Source organism: Halichoeres trimaculatus, unplaced genomic scaffold, assembly GCF_033239565.1.
Source record: "Halichoeres trimaculatus isolate MK-OKI-2021-1 unplaced genomic scaffold, fHalTri1.1 fHalTri1_scaffold_8, whole genome shotgun sequence".
In the NCBI taxonomy this organism is placed as follows: Eukaryota; Metazoa; Chordata; class Actinopteri; order Labriformes; family Labridae; genus Halichoeres; species Halichoeres trimaculatus.
The window spans coordinates 38908062-38923385 of record NW_027437186.1 but is presented as its reverse complement, the minus strand read 5'-3'; the positions used below and the strand labels follow the sequence as shown (position 1 = coordinate 38923385).

The window sequence follows — 15324 nt, the reverse complement described above, 5'->3', positions numbered from 1 at the left end:
AATTCATAGTAAAGATAATCTGCAGCCAGAGGACTAATTGGTTAAATCTTTTTTATCGACCAGCAGCAGAACCATCTGTCCGTGGTTTTTGTCAATGACACGAACACGGACCCACTCTGTGGCGTGTCACACTCCGTGTGAGACAGATGGTCCGTGGGAAATCCTTTAAGCCTCGAAACCAGTGCAGATTGGTTGATGCTGCATTCGCTCCAGTTGCAGCAGAGTCACCGTGAGTCCGGGACTTTATGAATCATCTAAACCATCATATCAGGGTTTTTTTAACCAGCTGGGTGTGAATCAGTCCTCTTTGTCCCTCATCGCTCCTCTCAAACAGGACTTTGGTCCAAAGCCCTCAGTGCACTCTACACATTGTGTTGGATCCTTTGAACCTCTTTTATTTCCTCTTCAAAAGACCTCTCTGTGAGGGAGATTCAGATTTACAGCTCATCTTCATTTTCACTTCAGGGGTTTGTTGTTGCTCTGCGTCTATGAGGACAAAATGAGCAGAGGAAGCTTTTTAAAAATCCCCAAACATGAGATGTTAAAGAGGGAGTGGGTAACTTAAGTCACCCAACATTTCACTGTGACTGATCCAGTGTTTCAGCTCGAACCAGGCCAGGAGCTCGGCCCGTTAAAGATGTCCTCGTCCCTGCTCCAGCGTGTGTGAACCAGGGCCGTGAAATACACACACGTTGTTGGTCTGCACCACTTACGCACGATCCTGTTCCTCTCGTTGAGCTGGGACGTGTTTCGAAGGCCACCGTGGGGATGTAGATGAGCAAGGCGAGCCAGCCCCAGCCTGGTATGGGCGTGTGTGAGGGGCAGGGCGATGCTGTGGGACCGGGCCTCTGGGATCTGGGGCCTTCCTTTGGGGTCCATGGGGTCGGGCGTCTGGGGGGAGCTGTCCATCCTGGTGGCAGTGAGAGCGTTCTGGTAGTGGTTTCTGGTGATCTGTGGGAAAACAAAGAGAAGAAGATAGCATCTTTAGTGTTTGGGCTTCGTGTGCACACAGTAGAAAAGAGGAACCGCTCTTTTTTTTTTTCAGAAAGGGAAATATTCAGGGCTGAAATTGAGCTCAATTATCCTGATGATGAAAGGAGGGAGACGGCGTGGAGGGGCAGAGCAGGATGTCTGTGTTCAGTCAGACTCAGGGATCAGGACGTATCAAAGGCGCACGCTGCGGCAGAGGAAGAGTCTGCGTTTTCAGGGAGGTTTGCAGATTAAACGGAGGGGTTTAAAAGTCCAGTTGATGGCCTTCGATTTTTTACCACTTCACAGGAAGTTAAACAATTAGTGGAGTTCATAATCAGTGTGTGTGGTTTTCTTTTCTTAACATGTCTCTGTTCTGTGTTTGCATTTCTGCAGCAAACCTTGATGATCTGCAGGTCTGTGAGCTGGCGGACTGAGTAGTCTGGTAAGTAGGCCCCTCCCACAGTGAGCTGACCCACGCTGCCGCCGCTGAGTAAGGAATCTGATTGGTTCAGACCGCTGGCCCGGGAACTGTACCTGTGACCTGGACGGAGCAGAAGAAAACACCAGTTTTACATGTGACAAAGCTGGAAAGAGTGAAAACGCTCCACATTTGTGTTTTTCAGGATCCTTTAACGAGATCTAAGATGCTTTCAGTTGGATGTGAACATCACACACACACACTGAGGGGGAGAGTGTGAGCCACAGGCTTTCTGCTTGCTCTGCAGTCTGAGCTGGATTTCATATAATCCTGAGCAGGTCGAGTCCTTCCACTGGGAAATTCTCTGAAATCACGTCTTTAATTACTTTCTTCCCACGGCAGCTGCAGGTCGGCGTCACTCAGACACTGGGAGGGACTCAGACAAACTGCTGTGGTTTATGTCCATCATCCCTGAGCACCAGCCTCACCCACAGCCTGAGCCCCACATATCCAGGGACCGGTCTCTGGTCTCTGTGAGCTCTTTCTTACCGATGGGCAGCGGAGGGATGAGAGCTGGCATGCCGTAATACGAAAACGCTGCGTTCTCAAAGCGCAGAGCTTCTTTTCCAATCTCTACCTCCACGCGTCCCTGCAACAACAACACAGACATCATCAGACACCAGAAAGGCTGCAGGTGTGAAAAACACTGAATTAATCACTGATCTCTCCCACAGTGGGCCTGAGCTGAAACATGTTTGGGTCTGAGTCAGCAGCACAGCTTGGTGTTCACCTGCAGGACGAGGACGAAGTAGTCGACCGGTTTGTTTCTCTGGAAGAGGTAGTGCTGAGCAGCGTGCTTGTTTTTGGGGTTGAACTTCAGTTCTTGGACAACGCTCGGATGTTTGATGAGACGCAGCAGGATCTTCTCAGACAGGTGACAGGGTCTGAAAGGCTCCACCTCTGCCAGGGAGGATCCGAGCAGACACACAGAAGACACGGGAAAGACACGGGAAAGACACGGGAAAGACACGGGAAAGACACGGGAAAGACACGGTGTCAGAGAAAAAGACACAGTCCCCATCCACACCCCACCACTCAAACAGCTCTACCTGTAGCCAGGAAGCGATGTGTCGCCAGCAGCAGCTGTGGTGAGATCTTCACCTTCAGCTCGTTTTCTGCCAGTTTGAAAATGGAGAAGTCCTGCTGTTTCCTCTCATGGTGGGAAACTCGTCTTTTGGTCCGATTGTCAGCTGTGAAGACACGAAGCGTCACGGTCAGTGAGGACGTTCAGAGACTCCACAAAAACCTCAAAACCCTTTTTAATAACTCATGAAAAACAGCAACATTAGAGCTCCTGAGAGGATCTTTGTCTGTGTGATGGCGCCCCCTGTGGACAAAGTCATACCTCTGATAACTGCTGCCTGTTTCAGAGTCCTAATGGATGAAAGTGTTTTCCTGTTTCTGTTTTACAGCCAAATGTGCTGATCTGACACCGTCTTCTTCTCACAGCAGTCACAGGGATTTAACACGATGCTACAGGAATAAAAATCACTTTCTCTGACCATAGAGACAGATAATAATCTATAAAAACAGTTTGTATGTTCCCTAACTTTACTTTCACTTTCTGTGCAGTCGTCTGTGCCCACTCAACACTTACGTCATAGTCTTTTAACATGTTTTCAAATGGAAACGCAGCAGTGCTCGGTGCTTGGCTCAGCCTGTGAACCGCTCCACGTGTTTGCCAAACAACCTGCTCTGAGCTTTTCATGCAGCGCGTGGAAAAACCCTGAACCAGAGAGAAACAGACCCTGAGACTGGAGGAGGGAGAGCGTGAAGAGCAGCAGAGAGTGGGCAGCAGGCGACGCAGGATCCATGAGGGGGAGTTCAAGTCTGAGTCCTTGTTCAGTCCGTTTTATTTTATCCTAAAGTCTGGGATCAATAAGTTTAACATGTAAGAGTTATAATCTCTAGTAGATTCATAAATGACCGTAGTTTTTATTTTTTAATAGCAAATCGTTCATGTTGGCATGAGAAGAATGAAGCATCATGGGATGCAGATCATGGTCCTGCAGCTGATAAACACACCAGGACTCCCTGACACGGTTTGATGAATCCATCTACAGGTGGAGAGTGTGTAAACACACCTCTGACTGATCTGACTGATGGATCGACTCGTGCTGCAGATTATTGAAGCACAGATGCCTTTAAACCAATGAATCTGCAGCATCTCTAACAGCTGGAACAACAACTGCCTGAAGAGCTGCATCTGTGCAGATTAGCTCCACTGTGCTCTTCACACACACTCAGGAATAATTAAGCACATAGACACAGGAAAGTGTGTTTATGAACACCCACACAGCGCTCCACACGCTCTGCATGTAATTAAACTGCAGCAGGCTTTAAAGTGAGCGCCCCCTATGGGACAAAGACTCTTTGTTGAAGCTGATAATAAGAAGTTATTTGCCCTCAGTGGCGTCCATAAAGATAAGATGTGGAGTGATGTGGGTTTGGCATTTGGGTCCCTCTCTGTGGACAGACTTGCAGCCAATTAAAGATGAGCGGATTATAGTGATTATCTGTGAGACTGGGCCATTTATTCACATGATTTAATTATGCAGCAGCAAGGACAACAAGGGAGAGAGGGACCAGAGTTTACTAAGAGGAGGAAGTGGTGGAGGGAGGCCAATCCCAAACGTGCTGCTAATGGAAAAGTGATTTTAAAGCTCTGAGCTTCTCCTGTTGGTGAATAAAGCGTTTCCTCATCATTTTGCAGAAAAAAGCTGAAAAATAAAAGCTGCTGTGACAAAGAGAGAAGATCTGGAAATATAAAATGTTTTTATAAATGTTTTCACAGCGAACACATTATGTGTGTGTGTGTGTGTGTGTGTGTGTGTGTGTGTGTGTGTGTGTGTGCAGCTCACGTACTGTACAGGTCTGTCTCGTCCACGATCTCAGACTTGATGATCTCCTCGATGACGTCCTCCAGGGTGACGATGCCCATCACCTCGTAGAAGGGGTCGCCCTCCCCTTCGCTGTTCACCCTCTGCACCACGGCCAGGTGAGACTTACCTGCAGGGAGCAAGAAGGGGTGAGTTACAGATCCTTCCCTCCCATGAAAGTTTGAGCAAAGAAAGTGAAAAACCAGGATGATGCAATGAGAGGAGAGTTAACGTCAGCGGATAAAAATAACACGAGTCAACAGCGTCCAACACTAACGATAAAACACAGCTTTAACACCAACTGTCTGTGTGTGTGTGTGTGTGTGTGTGTGTGTGTGTGTGTGTGTGTGTGTGTGTGTGTGTGTGTGTGTGTGTGTCTGTGTGTGTGTGTGTGTGTGTGTGTGTGTGTGTGTGTGTGTGTGTGTGTGTGTGTGTGTGTGTGTGTGTGCGCGCGCGCTGAGTAGAGAGTCGGTGTTTTGGGGTCAGTCCAGAGACTCTGACAGTTCTGAAGTCTTGGTCGTTACGTAAACACAGAGATTACACAATCGGTCTGGGGATGCCTGCATCTGCTGACGAAACTGCCCGTGCTACTGCCAACCCCTGTGAACACACACACACACACACACACACACACACACACACTGGTTTTACACATGCATGAGCAGACCCACTCAGTTCATGTTTGGCTGAACACGCCATGCCTGCCAGATACAGTGACACAGATCGCCGGCAGCGTCTCTGCAGCGCCTGGATGGAGCACATGTGACAGAACGCTGCCTCCAAACATGAGCATCACGTGGACGAACAGGAAGAGGAAAAACTCCACGCCGTGTGCAGATTTCACCTCACAAAATCAGACTTTTCCAGATCAACTTTTGTCATCTCAGCAGCCACAGCCAGGGATTTGAACCTCACAGCTTAAGTCAGTTTAGAGACCAACGAGTTATCTAACCGGGTTCATGATGTCACTGGAACACAGCGTTCACCACAAACGTAAACAGTCTCCAACGAGCGCCCAACAAAATCTGTGGCTCATATGAGACGGGCCGATTTAGGGGATCACTGCCAGGGATCAAGTGGATCAAACGCTTTAATCCACGGCTACAAGGAAAAAAGAAAAAGCTCTGCTTGTTGACAGAGCGACGGCAGCCATCTTTAAACATGAGACAGAGGCTGAGGGCGCCGTCACAGCACGGGTCAGCTCGTCCAATCAGCTCAGGTGAGTCAGGCCATGATGTGCCCTCAGCTGCTGATGTGGCTGGCAGCGCATTACATCATCACGTTACGTAATACTCTGACAGGATGGCACACACACTCAGCTGACTCACACACACACACACACACTCACACACACACACACACACTCAGCTGACTCACACACACACACACTCACACACACACACACACTCAGCTGACTCACACACACACACACACACACACACACTCAGCTGACTCTGTCTCACACACACACACACACACACACTCAGCTGACTCACACACTCACACACACCATACAAACACACTCAGCTGACTCACACACACACACACACTCACACACACACACACACACACACACACACACACACACACACACACACACACACACACACACACACACACGAGCAGACAGACAGACAGACACACACACACACACACACACACACACTCAGCTGACTCTGTCTCTCACACACACACACTCACACACACATACACACACACACACACACCATACAAACACACTCAGCTGACTCTGTCTCACACACACACACACACACACACACACACACGAGCAGACAGACAGACAGACAGACACACACACACACACACACACACACACACGCCCTGGGCTGATCTGGGTCTACCATGGATGTCCCCTTTGCAAATGTTTCTCCTCCTCCTGCTCCCTCAGCTCCTCAGCTCCTCCTCCTGCTCCTTTAGCTCCTCCTCCTGCTCCCTCAGCTCCTCTGCCTGCTCCTTCAGCTCCTCCTCCTGCTCCCTCAGCTCCTCCTCCTGCTCCCTCAGCTCCTCCTCCTGCTCCATCAGCTCCTCCGCCTGCTCCCTCAGCTCCTCCTCCTGCTCCATCAGCTCCTCCGCCTGCTCCCTCAGCTCCTCTGCCTGCTCCCTCAGCTCCTCCGCCTGCTCCCTCAGCTCCTCCTCCTGCTCCCTCAGCTCCTCCTCCTGCTCCCTCAGCTCCTCCTCCTGCTCCATCAGCTCCTCCGCCTGCTCCCTCAGCTCCTCCGCCTGCTCCCTCAGCTCCTCCGCCTGCTCCTTCAGCTCCTCCTCCTGCTCCCTCAGCTCCTCCGCCTGCTCCATCAGCTCCTCCTGCTCCCTCAGCTCCTCCGCCTGCTCCCTCAGCTCCTCCGTCTGTGTTTGGGCTCAGTGCGGTGTCAGACGGCGTGATGAGCTCGTTGTTGATCTTTCAGATCATAACATCACACCCACCCAGGGTGGAGGAGGAGGAGGAGGAGGAGGAGGAGGAGGAGGAGGAGGAGGAGGAGGAGGCCACAGCTCAGATGTTTGGAGCTGTGTGTTTCTCTCTGTGTGTCCTGATAACTGTAGATACCTCGACTGAAGCATGGACCCACACAGAGGTTGGACGTAGGACGTCAGCAGGTTTAGACATAAACACCATCTGTATGTGCAAAGAGCATCTCATTGTGACTCTCTCCCAGCTTGAACTAACACAGCATCCTCCACCTGCTCCCTCAGCTTCTCCACCTGCTGACGGTGTGAGCAGCGGCTGAAGGGAAGGACGCAGCACTGCCTGCTGCACTCTCTGAGGTCTGATGGAGGATCAGGGGCTGGGGCGACAGGAAGTACTGGAGAAAACAGCTAGAAGAACAAAGATGGAGGTAAAATGTTTGGGCTCCTGCATCTTCATTTATTCTTCTTTACACCTCCACCCACCTCCACCCTCCCCACCCCACCCACCCCCACACTTCAGGCAGAAATATCTGACTTTACCTCCACTGCAGCTCCACCCTGACCAACCACAGCTTTAATCTAACCAGCTCCACCCTGACCAACCACAGCTTTAATCTGACCAGCTCCACCCTGACCAACCACCTGACCAGCTCCACCCTGACCAACCACAGCTTTAATCTAACCAGCTCCACCCTGACCAACCACAGCTTTAATCTGACCAGCTCCACCCTGACCAACCACCTGACCAGCTCCACCCTGACCAACCACAGCTCCACCCTGACCAACCACAGCTTTAATCTAACCAGCTCCACCCTGACCAACCACAGCTCCACCCTGACCAACCACAGCTTTAATCTGACCAGCTCCACCCTGACCAACCACAGCTCCACCCTGACCAACCACAGCTTTAATCTGACCAGCTCCACCCTGACCAACCACAGCTTTAATCTAACCAGCTCCACCCTGACCAACCACAGCTCCACCCTGACCAACCACAGCTTTAATCTGACCAGCTCCACCCTGACCAACCACAGCTCCACCCTGACCAACCACAGCTTTAATCTAACCAGCTCCACCCTGACCAACCACAGCTTTAATCTAACTAGCTCCACCCTGACCAACCACAGCTTTAATCTGACCAGCTCCACCCTGACCAACCACAGCTTTAATCCAACCAGCTCCACCCTGACCAACCACAGCTCCACCCTGACCAACCACAGCTTTAATCTAACCAGCTCCACCCTGACCAACCACAGCTTTAATCTGACCAGCTCCACCCTGACCAACCACAGCTTTAATCTGACCAGCTCCACCCTGACCAACCACAGCTTTAATCTGACCAGCTCCACCCTGACCAACCACAGCTTTAATCTGACCAGCTCCACCCTGACCAACCACAGCTTTAATCTGACCAGCTCCACCCTGACCAACCACAGCTTTAATCTGACCAGCTCCACCCTGACCAACCACAGCTTTAATCTGACCAGCTCCACCCTGACCAACCACAGCTTTAATCTGACCAGCTCCACCCTGACCAACTACAGCTCCACCCTGACCAACCACAGCTCCACCCTGACCAACCACAGCTCCACCCTGACCAACTACAGCTCCACCCTGACCAACCACAGCTCCACCCTGACCAACCACAGCTTTAATCTGACCAGCTCCACCCTGACCAACCACAGCTTTAATCAGACCAGCTCCACCCTGACCAACCACAGCTCCACCCTGACCAACCACAGCTCCACCCTGACCAACCACAGCTCCACCCTGACCAACTATAGCTTTAATCTGACCAGCTCCACCCTGAAAACTCGTCCCTGTATTAACTTGTTTTTTCAGCTGTGGATCATTTGGCTCTGAAACTTCTCCTGAAGACTAATTTCAGCTCCTGTAGATCACCTTAGCTCCATAAAGGTGATTCCCTGCAGGTTTTTGTCTCGTTTAACTTAATTACTCATTAACCTTTGTAACACCCAGGATGCTGACAGTCAGTCACCTCTTTACTGCAGAGGACTTTCAGTTTAACGTCTGCAGACCTTTTCTCTACACCCTGAAGCAGCCGTATCTATCCCATCACAAATCAAGAAGATGAAACGACACTCGCCTTTTTAAAAAGTCACTTCCTGCCTGATTTACTCGCAGCACGAACTTGCTCTGTAGCTGATTCAGTGACGCCAGACTAACACAAGCACACAGGGTGAAGAGTGAAAATAATATCTGTCTCTTCCCCGTACAGCATGTCTGTGACATTTCTATCCATCACCCTCCACAGTCGGACATCCTCCCAGCCCCCGCCGCGCTTCCTGAACAGGAGGAGCCTTTACTCCATCAGGAGCGAGGAGGATGGAGGCTGAAGAGCAGGGAAAGGTTGGAGTTGAATTTTTAATGGCTGCTCTGCAGGACTGCATGGTGGGACCCACAGAGTGGAAGCTGCTTCAAAGTCACGGCAGGGCGGACACTCAGGGTGGGCGCAAACAGCCAAAGGTGGGCCCACCTCCTCTGTTATAGGGTTAGTGTAGAAACACACACACACACACACACACACACAAACACACACACACACACACACACACACACACACACACACACACAGCGGGGTCAAACCAAAGTCATCCATGGTAATCTCAAACTAAACAAAATGGATGACCTCTCGAACCTGTAGGTGGCGATGTGATTTATGACCCTGCCAAAGTCACTGCTGGGTCTCCTTCCACGTCCTGATTGGCTGCCTCCATCTGCTGAGCCCTCTTTGTCAATCAGACAGATCCACATCTAAATCCCTGCAACACAAGCCAACGCCAGAGAAACCTTACATAACCCTGGCTCCAGTGGCCGTTCATACGTCTCTGTGAAAGACTCTGATACGTCTCTGTGAAAGACTCTGATACGTCTCTGTGAGAGCCGTTCATACGTCTCTGTGAGAGCCGTTCATACGTCTCTGTGAGAGCCGTTCATACGTCTCCGTAAGAGCCGTTCATACGTCTCAGTGATAGCCGTTCATACATCTCTGTGAGAGCCGTTCGTACGTCTCTGTGAGAGCCGTTCATACTTCTCTGTGAGAGCCGTTCGTACGTCTCTGTTAGAGCCGTTCATACGTCTCTGTGAGAGCCGTTCATACGTCTCTGTGAGAGCCGTTCATACGTCTCTGTGAGAGCCGTTCATACGTCTCTGTGAGAGCCGTTCGTACGTCTCTGTGAAAGACTCTGATACGTCTCTGTGAAAGACTCTGATACGTCTCTGTGAAAGACTCTGATACGTCTCTGTGAAAGACTCTGATACGTCTCTGTGAAAGACTCTGAAACGTCTCTGTGAGAGCCGTTCATACGTCTCTGTGAGAGCCGTTCATACGTCTCAGTGATAGCCGTTCATACGTCTCTGTGAGAGCCGTTCATACGTCTCTGTGAGAGCCGTTCATACGTCTCCGTGAGAGCCGTTCATACGTCTCAGTGATAGCCGTTCATACTTCTCTGTGAGAGCCGTTCGTACGTCTCTGTTAGAGCCGTTCATACATCTCTGTGAGAGCCGTTTATACGTCTCTGTAAAAGACTCTGATACGTCTCTGTGAGAGCCGTTCATACGTCTCTGTGAGAGCCGTTCATACGTCTCCGTGAGAGCCGTTCATACGTCTCCGTGAGAGCCGTTCATACGTCTCCGTGAGAGCCGTTTATACGTCTCCGTGAGAGCCGTTCATACGTCCCTGTGAGAGCCGTTCGTACGTCTCTGTGAGAGCCGTTCATACGTCTCTTTGAGAGCCGTTCATACGTCCCTGTGAGAGCCGTTCATACGTCTCTTTGAGAGCTGTTCATACGTCTCCGTGAGAGCCGTTCATACGTCTCCGTGAGAGCCGTTTATACGTCTCCGTGAGAGCCGTTCATACGTCCCTGTGAGAGCCGTTCGTACGTCTCTGTGAGAGCCGTTCATACGTCTCTGTGAGAGCCGTTTATACGTCTCTGTGAGAGCCGTTCATACGTCTCCGTGAGAGCCGTTCGTACGTCTCTGTGAGAGCCATTCGTACGTCTACGTGAGAGCCGTTCATACGTCTCCGTGAGAGCCCTTCGTACGTCTCTTTGAGAGCCGTTCGTACGTCTCTGTGAGAGCCGTTCATACGTCTCTGTGAGAGCCGTTCGTACGTCTCTGTGAGAGCCGTTCATACGTCTCTGTGAGAGCCGTTTATACGTCTCTGTAAAAGACTCTGATACGTCTCTGTGAAAGACTCTGATACGTCTCTGTGAGAGCCGTTCATACGTCTCTGTGAAAGACTCTGATACGTCTCTGTGAGAGCCGTTCATACGTCTCTGTGAGAGCCGTTCATACGTCTCCGTGAGAGCCGTTCATATGTCTCCGTGAGAGCAGTCCAAACGTCTCCGTGAGAGCCGTTCATACGTCTCCGTGAGAGCCGTTCATACGTCTCCGTGAGAGCCGTTTATACGTCTCTGTGAGAGCCGTTCATACGTCCCTGTGAGAGCCGTTCGTACGTCTCTGTGAGAGCCGTTCATACGTCTCTGTGAGAGCCGTTCATACGTCTCTTTGAGAGTCGTTCGTACGTCCCTGTGAGAGCCGTTCGTACGTCTCTGTGAGAGCCGTTTATACGTCTCCGTGAGAGCCGTTCATACGTCTCCGTGAGAGCCGTTCATACGTCTCTGTGAGAGCCGTTCATACGTCTCTGTGAGAGCCGTTCGTACGTCTCTGTGAGAGCCGTTTATACGTCTCTGTGAGAGCCGTTCATACGTCTCCGTGAGAGCCGTTCGTACGTCTCTTTGAGAGCGGTTCGTACGTCTCCGTGAGAGCCCTTCGTACGTCTCTTTGAGAGCCGTTCGTACGTCTCTGTGAGAGCCGTTCGTACGTCTCTGTGAAAGACTCTCATACTTCCCTGTGAGAGCCGTTCGTACGTCTCTGTGAGAGCCGTTCAGGGGAGCTGTTGAGCTCTTCTGGTCCAGCATCACTTCAGTTTGATCATCAGGTCTGAGGGGCTCCTGCAGAGAGTTGACTCACTTCAGTACGGCAGAGAGAGATGCCATCAGCGCGTTTCTGCATTTCTGAATGAACTCATCAGCAAAGATAGGGATCAGACCAAAGGTAGTGATGTTCAAGCTCAGGTTTGACTGTATCAGCTTCAACTGCCAGCGCGGCTCATTCCTGACGTCCTCTCAAACCAAGTGTCTCAGTGATTTAAGCTTTGGCTTTAAATCTGATGCTTGATCGTGTGGAAAACAACATTTATCCAGAGTTGTGACATTAATTATCACTGGATTGTCAGCAGGGCCATTAAACCCCCTCAGACTGACTCACAAACCTGGGATTTGTTACAATAACACCACAGATCATATAAATATTATAAGATTATAAATAATATTACAGTTTTAAATAGTTAATAACCATATTTCATCTTTGGTGTAAGCCATCATGGAGCTTCTAGCTTCTATATAAAACCAAGGCTAACATTTAGTTATATATGTATATAATATATATATATGTAGTTGTATATATCAGTGAAAATTGTATTTAGTTACACTTTTTTTTCTGTTTTGCTGAGAAGTATACAGTGTGTGTCAATGCCCACTGATCTCAGTCACGATAAGCAGAGATTTGTGTGGTAATTACCCTTTTTATGAATCTGTGCCCTTTGAAGACAGAAGCAGCTCTCAGAGCATCGTTCATGTTGTTGATGAAAGTGTTACATAAAGAGACAGAGTTCTGCTCATGGTTACTGCACATGTCTGATTATAGCAGCTGAACTGAATAAAGTGTGAAACTAAAATGTTACAACTAATACCTCCAAATTTTAACACTTCTCCCTCATCCCATTTTAATCATTTCCTGAAAGTGTCATCACTCACTCATCACATTTTGAGTTATATTGTTCACAGACAGACAAACGCTCCCAAAACAGCCCAAACAGGTAACCACGTGGTGCACAGTGATGGTCCTGCAGTTTCAAACCCAAGATCACATCAAACTTTTCAACTTCAGGGACGCCACTGAAACACCTATCAGCAAAACCCATCAGACAGAGGACGTGAGTCACAGAGACCAGGTACTGACCTCCTCTGCTGCCTCTCCAGAGAGAGAAAGTGCCTCTGCTCCAGCTAAGGTTTCCCCTTGGTACAGCTCAGCGTGGCCTCTCAGACACAAAGATAACTGATGCACTAAATAAGATATAAGGGGTGAGATGGAGGAGCAGCTGAGGGGGATTTCAGACATAAATTCTCCAGAAAGCCTGCACCCTGGTCTTCAGTAGCCTCTAACCTCTGGCTGAACTACTCTCACTGTGTCACACTGTCTCCCATTTCACATATGGAGCTCACTGCTCCCAGGATCAAAGGGATCCTCTGGCAGGCCCACTGTGAGCCAGCAGACTGCGAGTCCACGGGATCCAGCTCCCAAAACCTGGTTTATTAAGTGAAGGGTCTCTTCAAAGCTGGTTTATCTCGAGGGTGGCAGGGGGGAGCTGGAGACTGCTTCAGAAACACACAGAGCCTCACACACACTCAGCACACACTCAGCTCACAGAGCCTCACACACTCAGCTCACAGAGCCTCACACACACTCAGCACACACACAGCCTCACACACACTCAGCACACACACAGCCTCACACACACTCAGCACACACTCAGCACACACAGAGCCTCACACACTCAGCTCACAGAGCCTCACACACACTCAGCACACACACAGCCTCACACACACTCAGCTCACACAGCCTCACACACACTCAGCACACACACCTCAGTCCTCTGACATGACTGAAAGTTACCTCTCTTAAACTCGTCCAGCATCACATCCAGCTTGGTGTCGTTGAACACGCAGTGCATGGGATGTTTGTAAAACTGAGTGATTGTTTTCAGAGGTGTGCAGTCGTCGGGATCCACGAAGGCCAGGTCTTTCACGAACAGGATGTCCACGATGTTGGACCTGTCGTTCTCGTACACGGGGATCCGCGTGAAGCCGCTCTGCATCACGTCGGACATGGTGCAGAAGTCCAGCACGGCGTCCGAGGACAGCATGTAGCAGTCCGTCAGCGGGGTCAGCACGTCCTCCACGGTCTTGGTCCTGAGCTCCAGCGCTCCTTGGATGATGTTGAGCTCCTCTTTGACCAGGTCGTGGTACGGGTCCGTTACGCGCAGCATGGCCACCAACTTCTCCCTGGTGTAGAAGCTGCTGATCTCCTGGTGCAGCATGATGTCCAGGATTTTGGAGACTGGGTAAGCGATGGGGAAGAAGACCAGCATGAGCAGCCGGGTGGCGCAGAGGGTCTTGGAGGCGATGGCGAGGCTGTGCCTGGACGCAACGGAGTGGGGTAAAATCTCTCCGATGAAGAACACCCCCAAAGTGCAAAAGGCAGTGGAGAGAGCAGTCATGCCTAAAATCTGGCACATCCACACCACAAAGCAGGTGTTAGTGAGCACGTTCCCCAGCACCACGGTGCAGAGGATGTAGTTTCCATGTTTACGCACAGACTCGATTTTCCGCGCGTATTTCTGCTCCTTGTCGGTGCCGCTGTTCTGCAGGACCCGCAGCTCCACGGGGTCCAGCGCCAGCATGCTGATGTTCAGCCCGCTGCAGAGCGCGGACAGCGCCAACAGCAGCACCGACACCCCCGCCTGGAGCCACACATCTGCCTCCGGAGGTCTCTCCACCACTGCCAGCCAGAAGTCTTTGGTGCTGAAATGCTCCCATTTCACCCCGTCGAAGGCGCACATAGAGTAGTATTTGATCACCTCTCCTCTGCGCAGGTCCTTCGCCAGCAGCTCCACCAAAACGGAGTTCTGACTGGAGGTGGATCTGAAGGAGCCCAGCAGCTCGATGTCAGAGCTCCTGGCGTCCTCCTCCTCGCACGGATTCCCTCTGGAGCGAAGTTGTCTCTCTGAGTCCTCGCTGTCAGCACCTGGTTCCTCTATAAACGCGATCCACGGAGCTGCAGGAGCAGCGTCAGGTCTGCCGCTGATGTTCAGGCTGTTGGGATGCTCCGCGGCAGGAGCTGCAGAGTAGTAAACCCTCAGCATGAAGCGGGTCCCCTCACACGCCCTCAGTATCCCGTCCTGCACGGACAGCTCCCCGCTCTCAGTGTCCTCCGGACGGACACCGAGCAGCGCCGCTGTCGGAGCCGGCAGAGAGGAGAGGGAGGCGGTGAGGAGGAGGAGGTGGAGGAGACGGAGCCGGCGCGGATGCAGGATGCAGCAGAGAGCATCCGCAGCATCCGCAGCCATCATGCTGAATGAACTAGTGAAGGACACGGGAGAAGTGGGTCACGTGGTCTGCGGATGGATGGAGCAGCTGGGTGGCCATATCCACGGAGAAGAGGATGGGTACGGTACTGACAGAGAGCGGGGGAGGGAGGGGGGGCTGGAGTCCTTAAATATACATGACAACCCGTGACGTCACCCTGTCTTATTTGCTTTCTGCGATTTCTAAAAATAGAAAGCAGGAAATGCCCACTCATGAATGATTTATGTGGTTTACACGGAACAAACGACATCACCCAGCCTGAAGGAGATCATTGATATGTTTATTAAAAATATAAATAAAATCAAACTGATTTCCTGTAGTTACAATAACAGAGAATAAA

General features: G+C 50.9%; 1 protein-coding gene across 1 annotated transcript in view; it reads right to left on the bottom strand.

The window, feature by feature from the left end:
* cnnm1 (cyclin and CBS domain divalent metal cation transport mediator 1) overlaps window positions 1-15058 on the bottom strand; it is a 21277-nt gene extending 6219 nt beyond the window's left edge. Inside the window, exons 1-7 of the mRNA XM_074676332.1 lie at window positions 13513-15058; window positions 4316-4459; window positions 2500-2640; window positions 2181-2350; window positions 1940-2039; window positions 1371-1513; window positions 714-951 (exon numbers count right to left, since the gene is read on the bottom strand). Of these exons, the coding sequence (XP_074532433.1) occupies window positions 714-951; window positions 1371-1513; window positions 1940-2039; window positions 2181-2350; window positions 2500-2640; window positions 4316-4459; window positions 13513-14968 (2392 nt within the window). The 5' untranslated portion in view covers window positions 14969-15058. The remainder of the gene's footprint in view (window positions 1-713; window positions 952-1370; window positions 1514-1939; window positions 2040-2180; window positions 2351-2499; window positions 2641-4315; window positions 4460-13512) is intronic.
* Window positions 15059-15324: the final 266 nt, after the last annotated feature.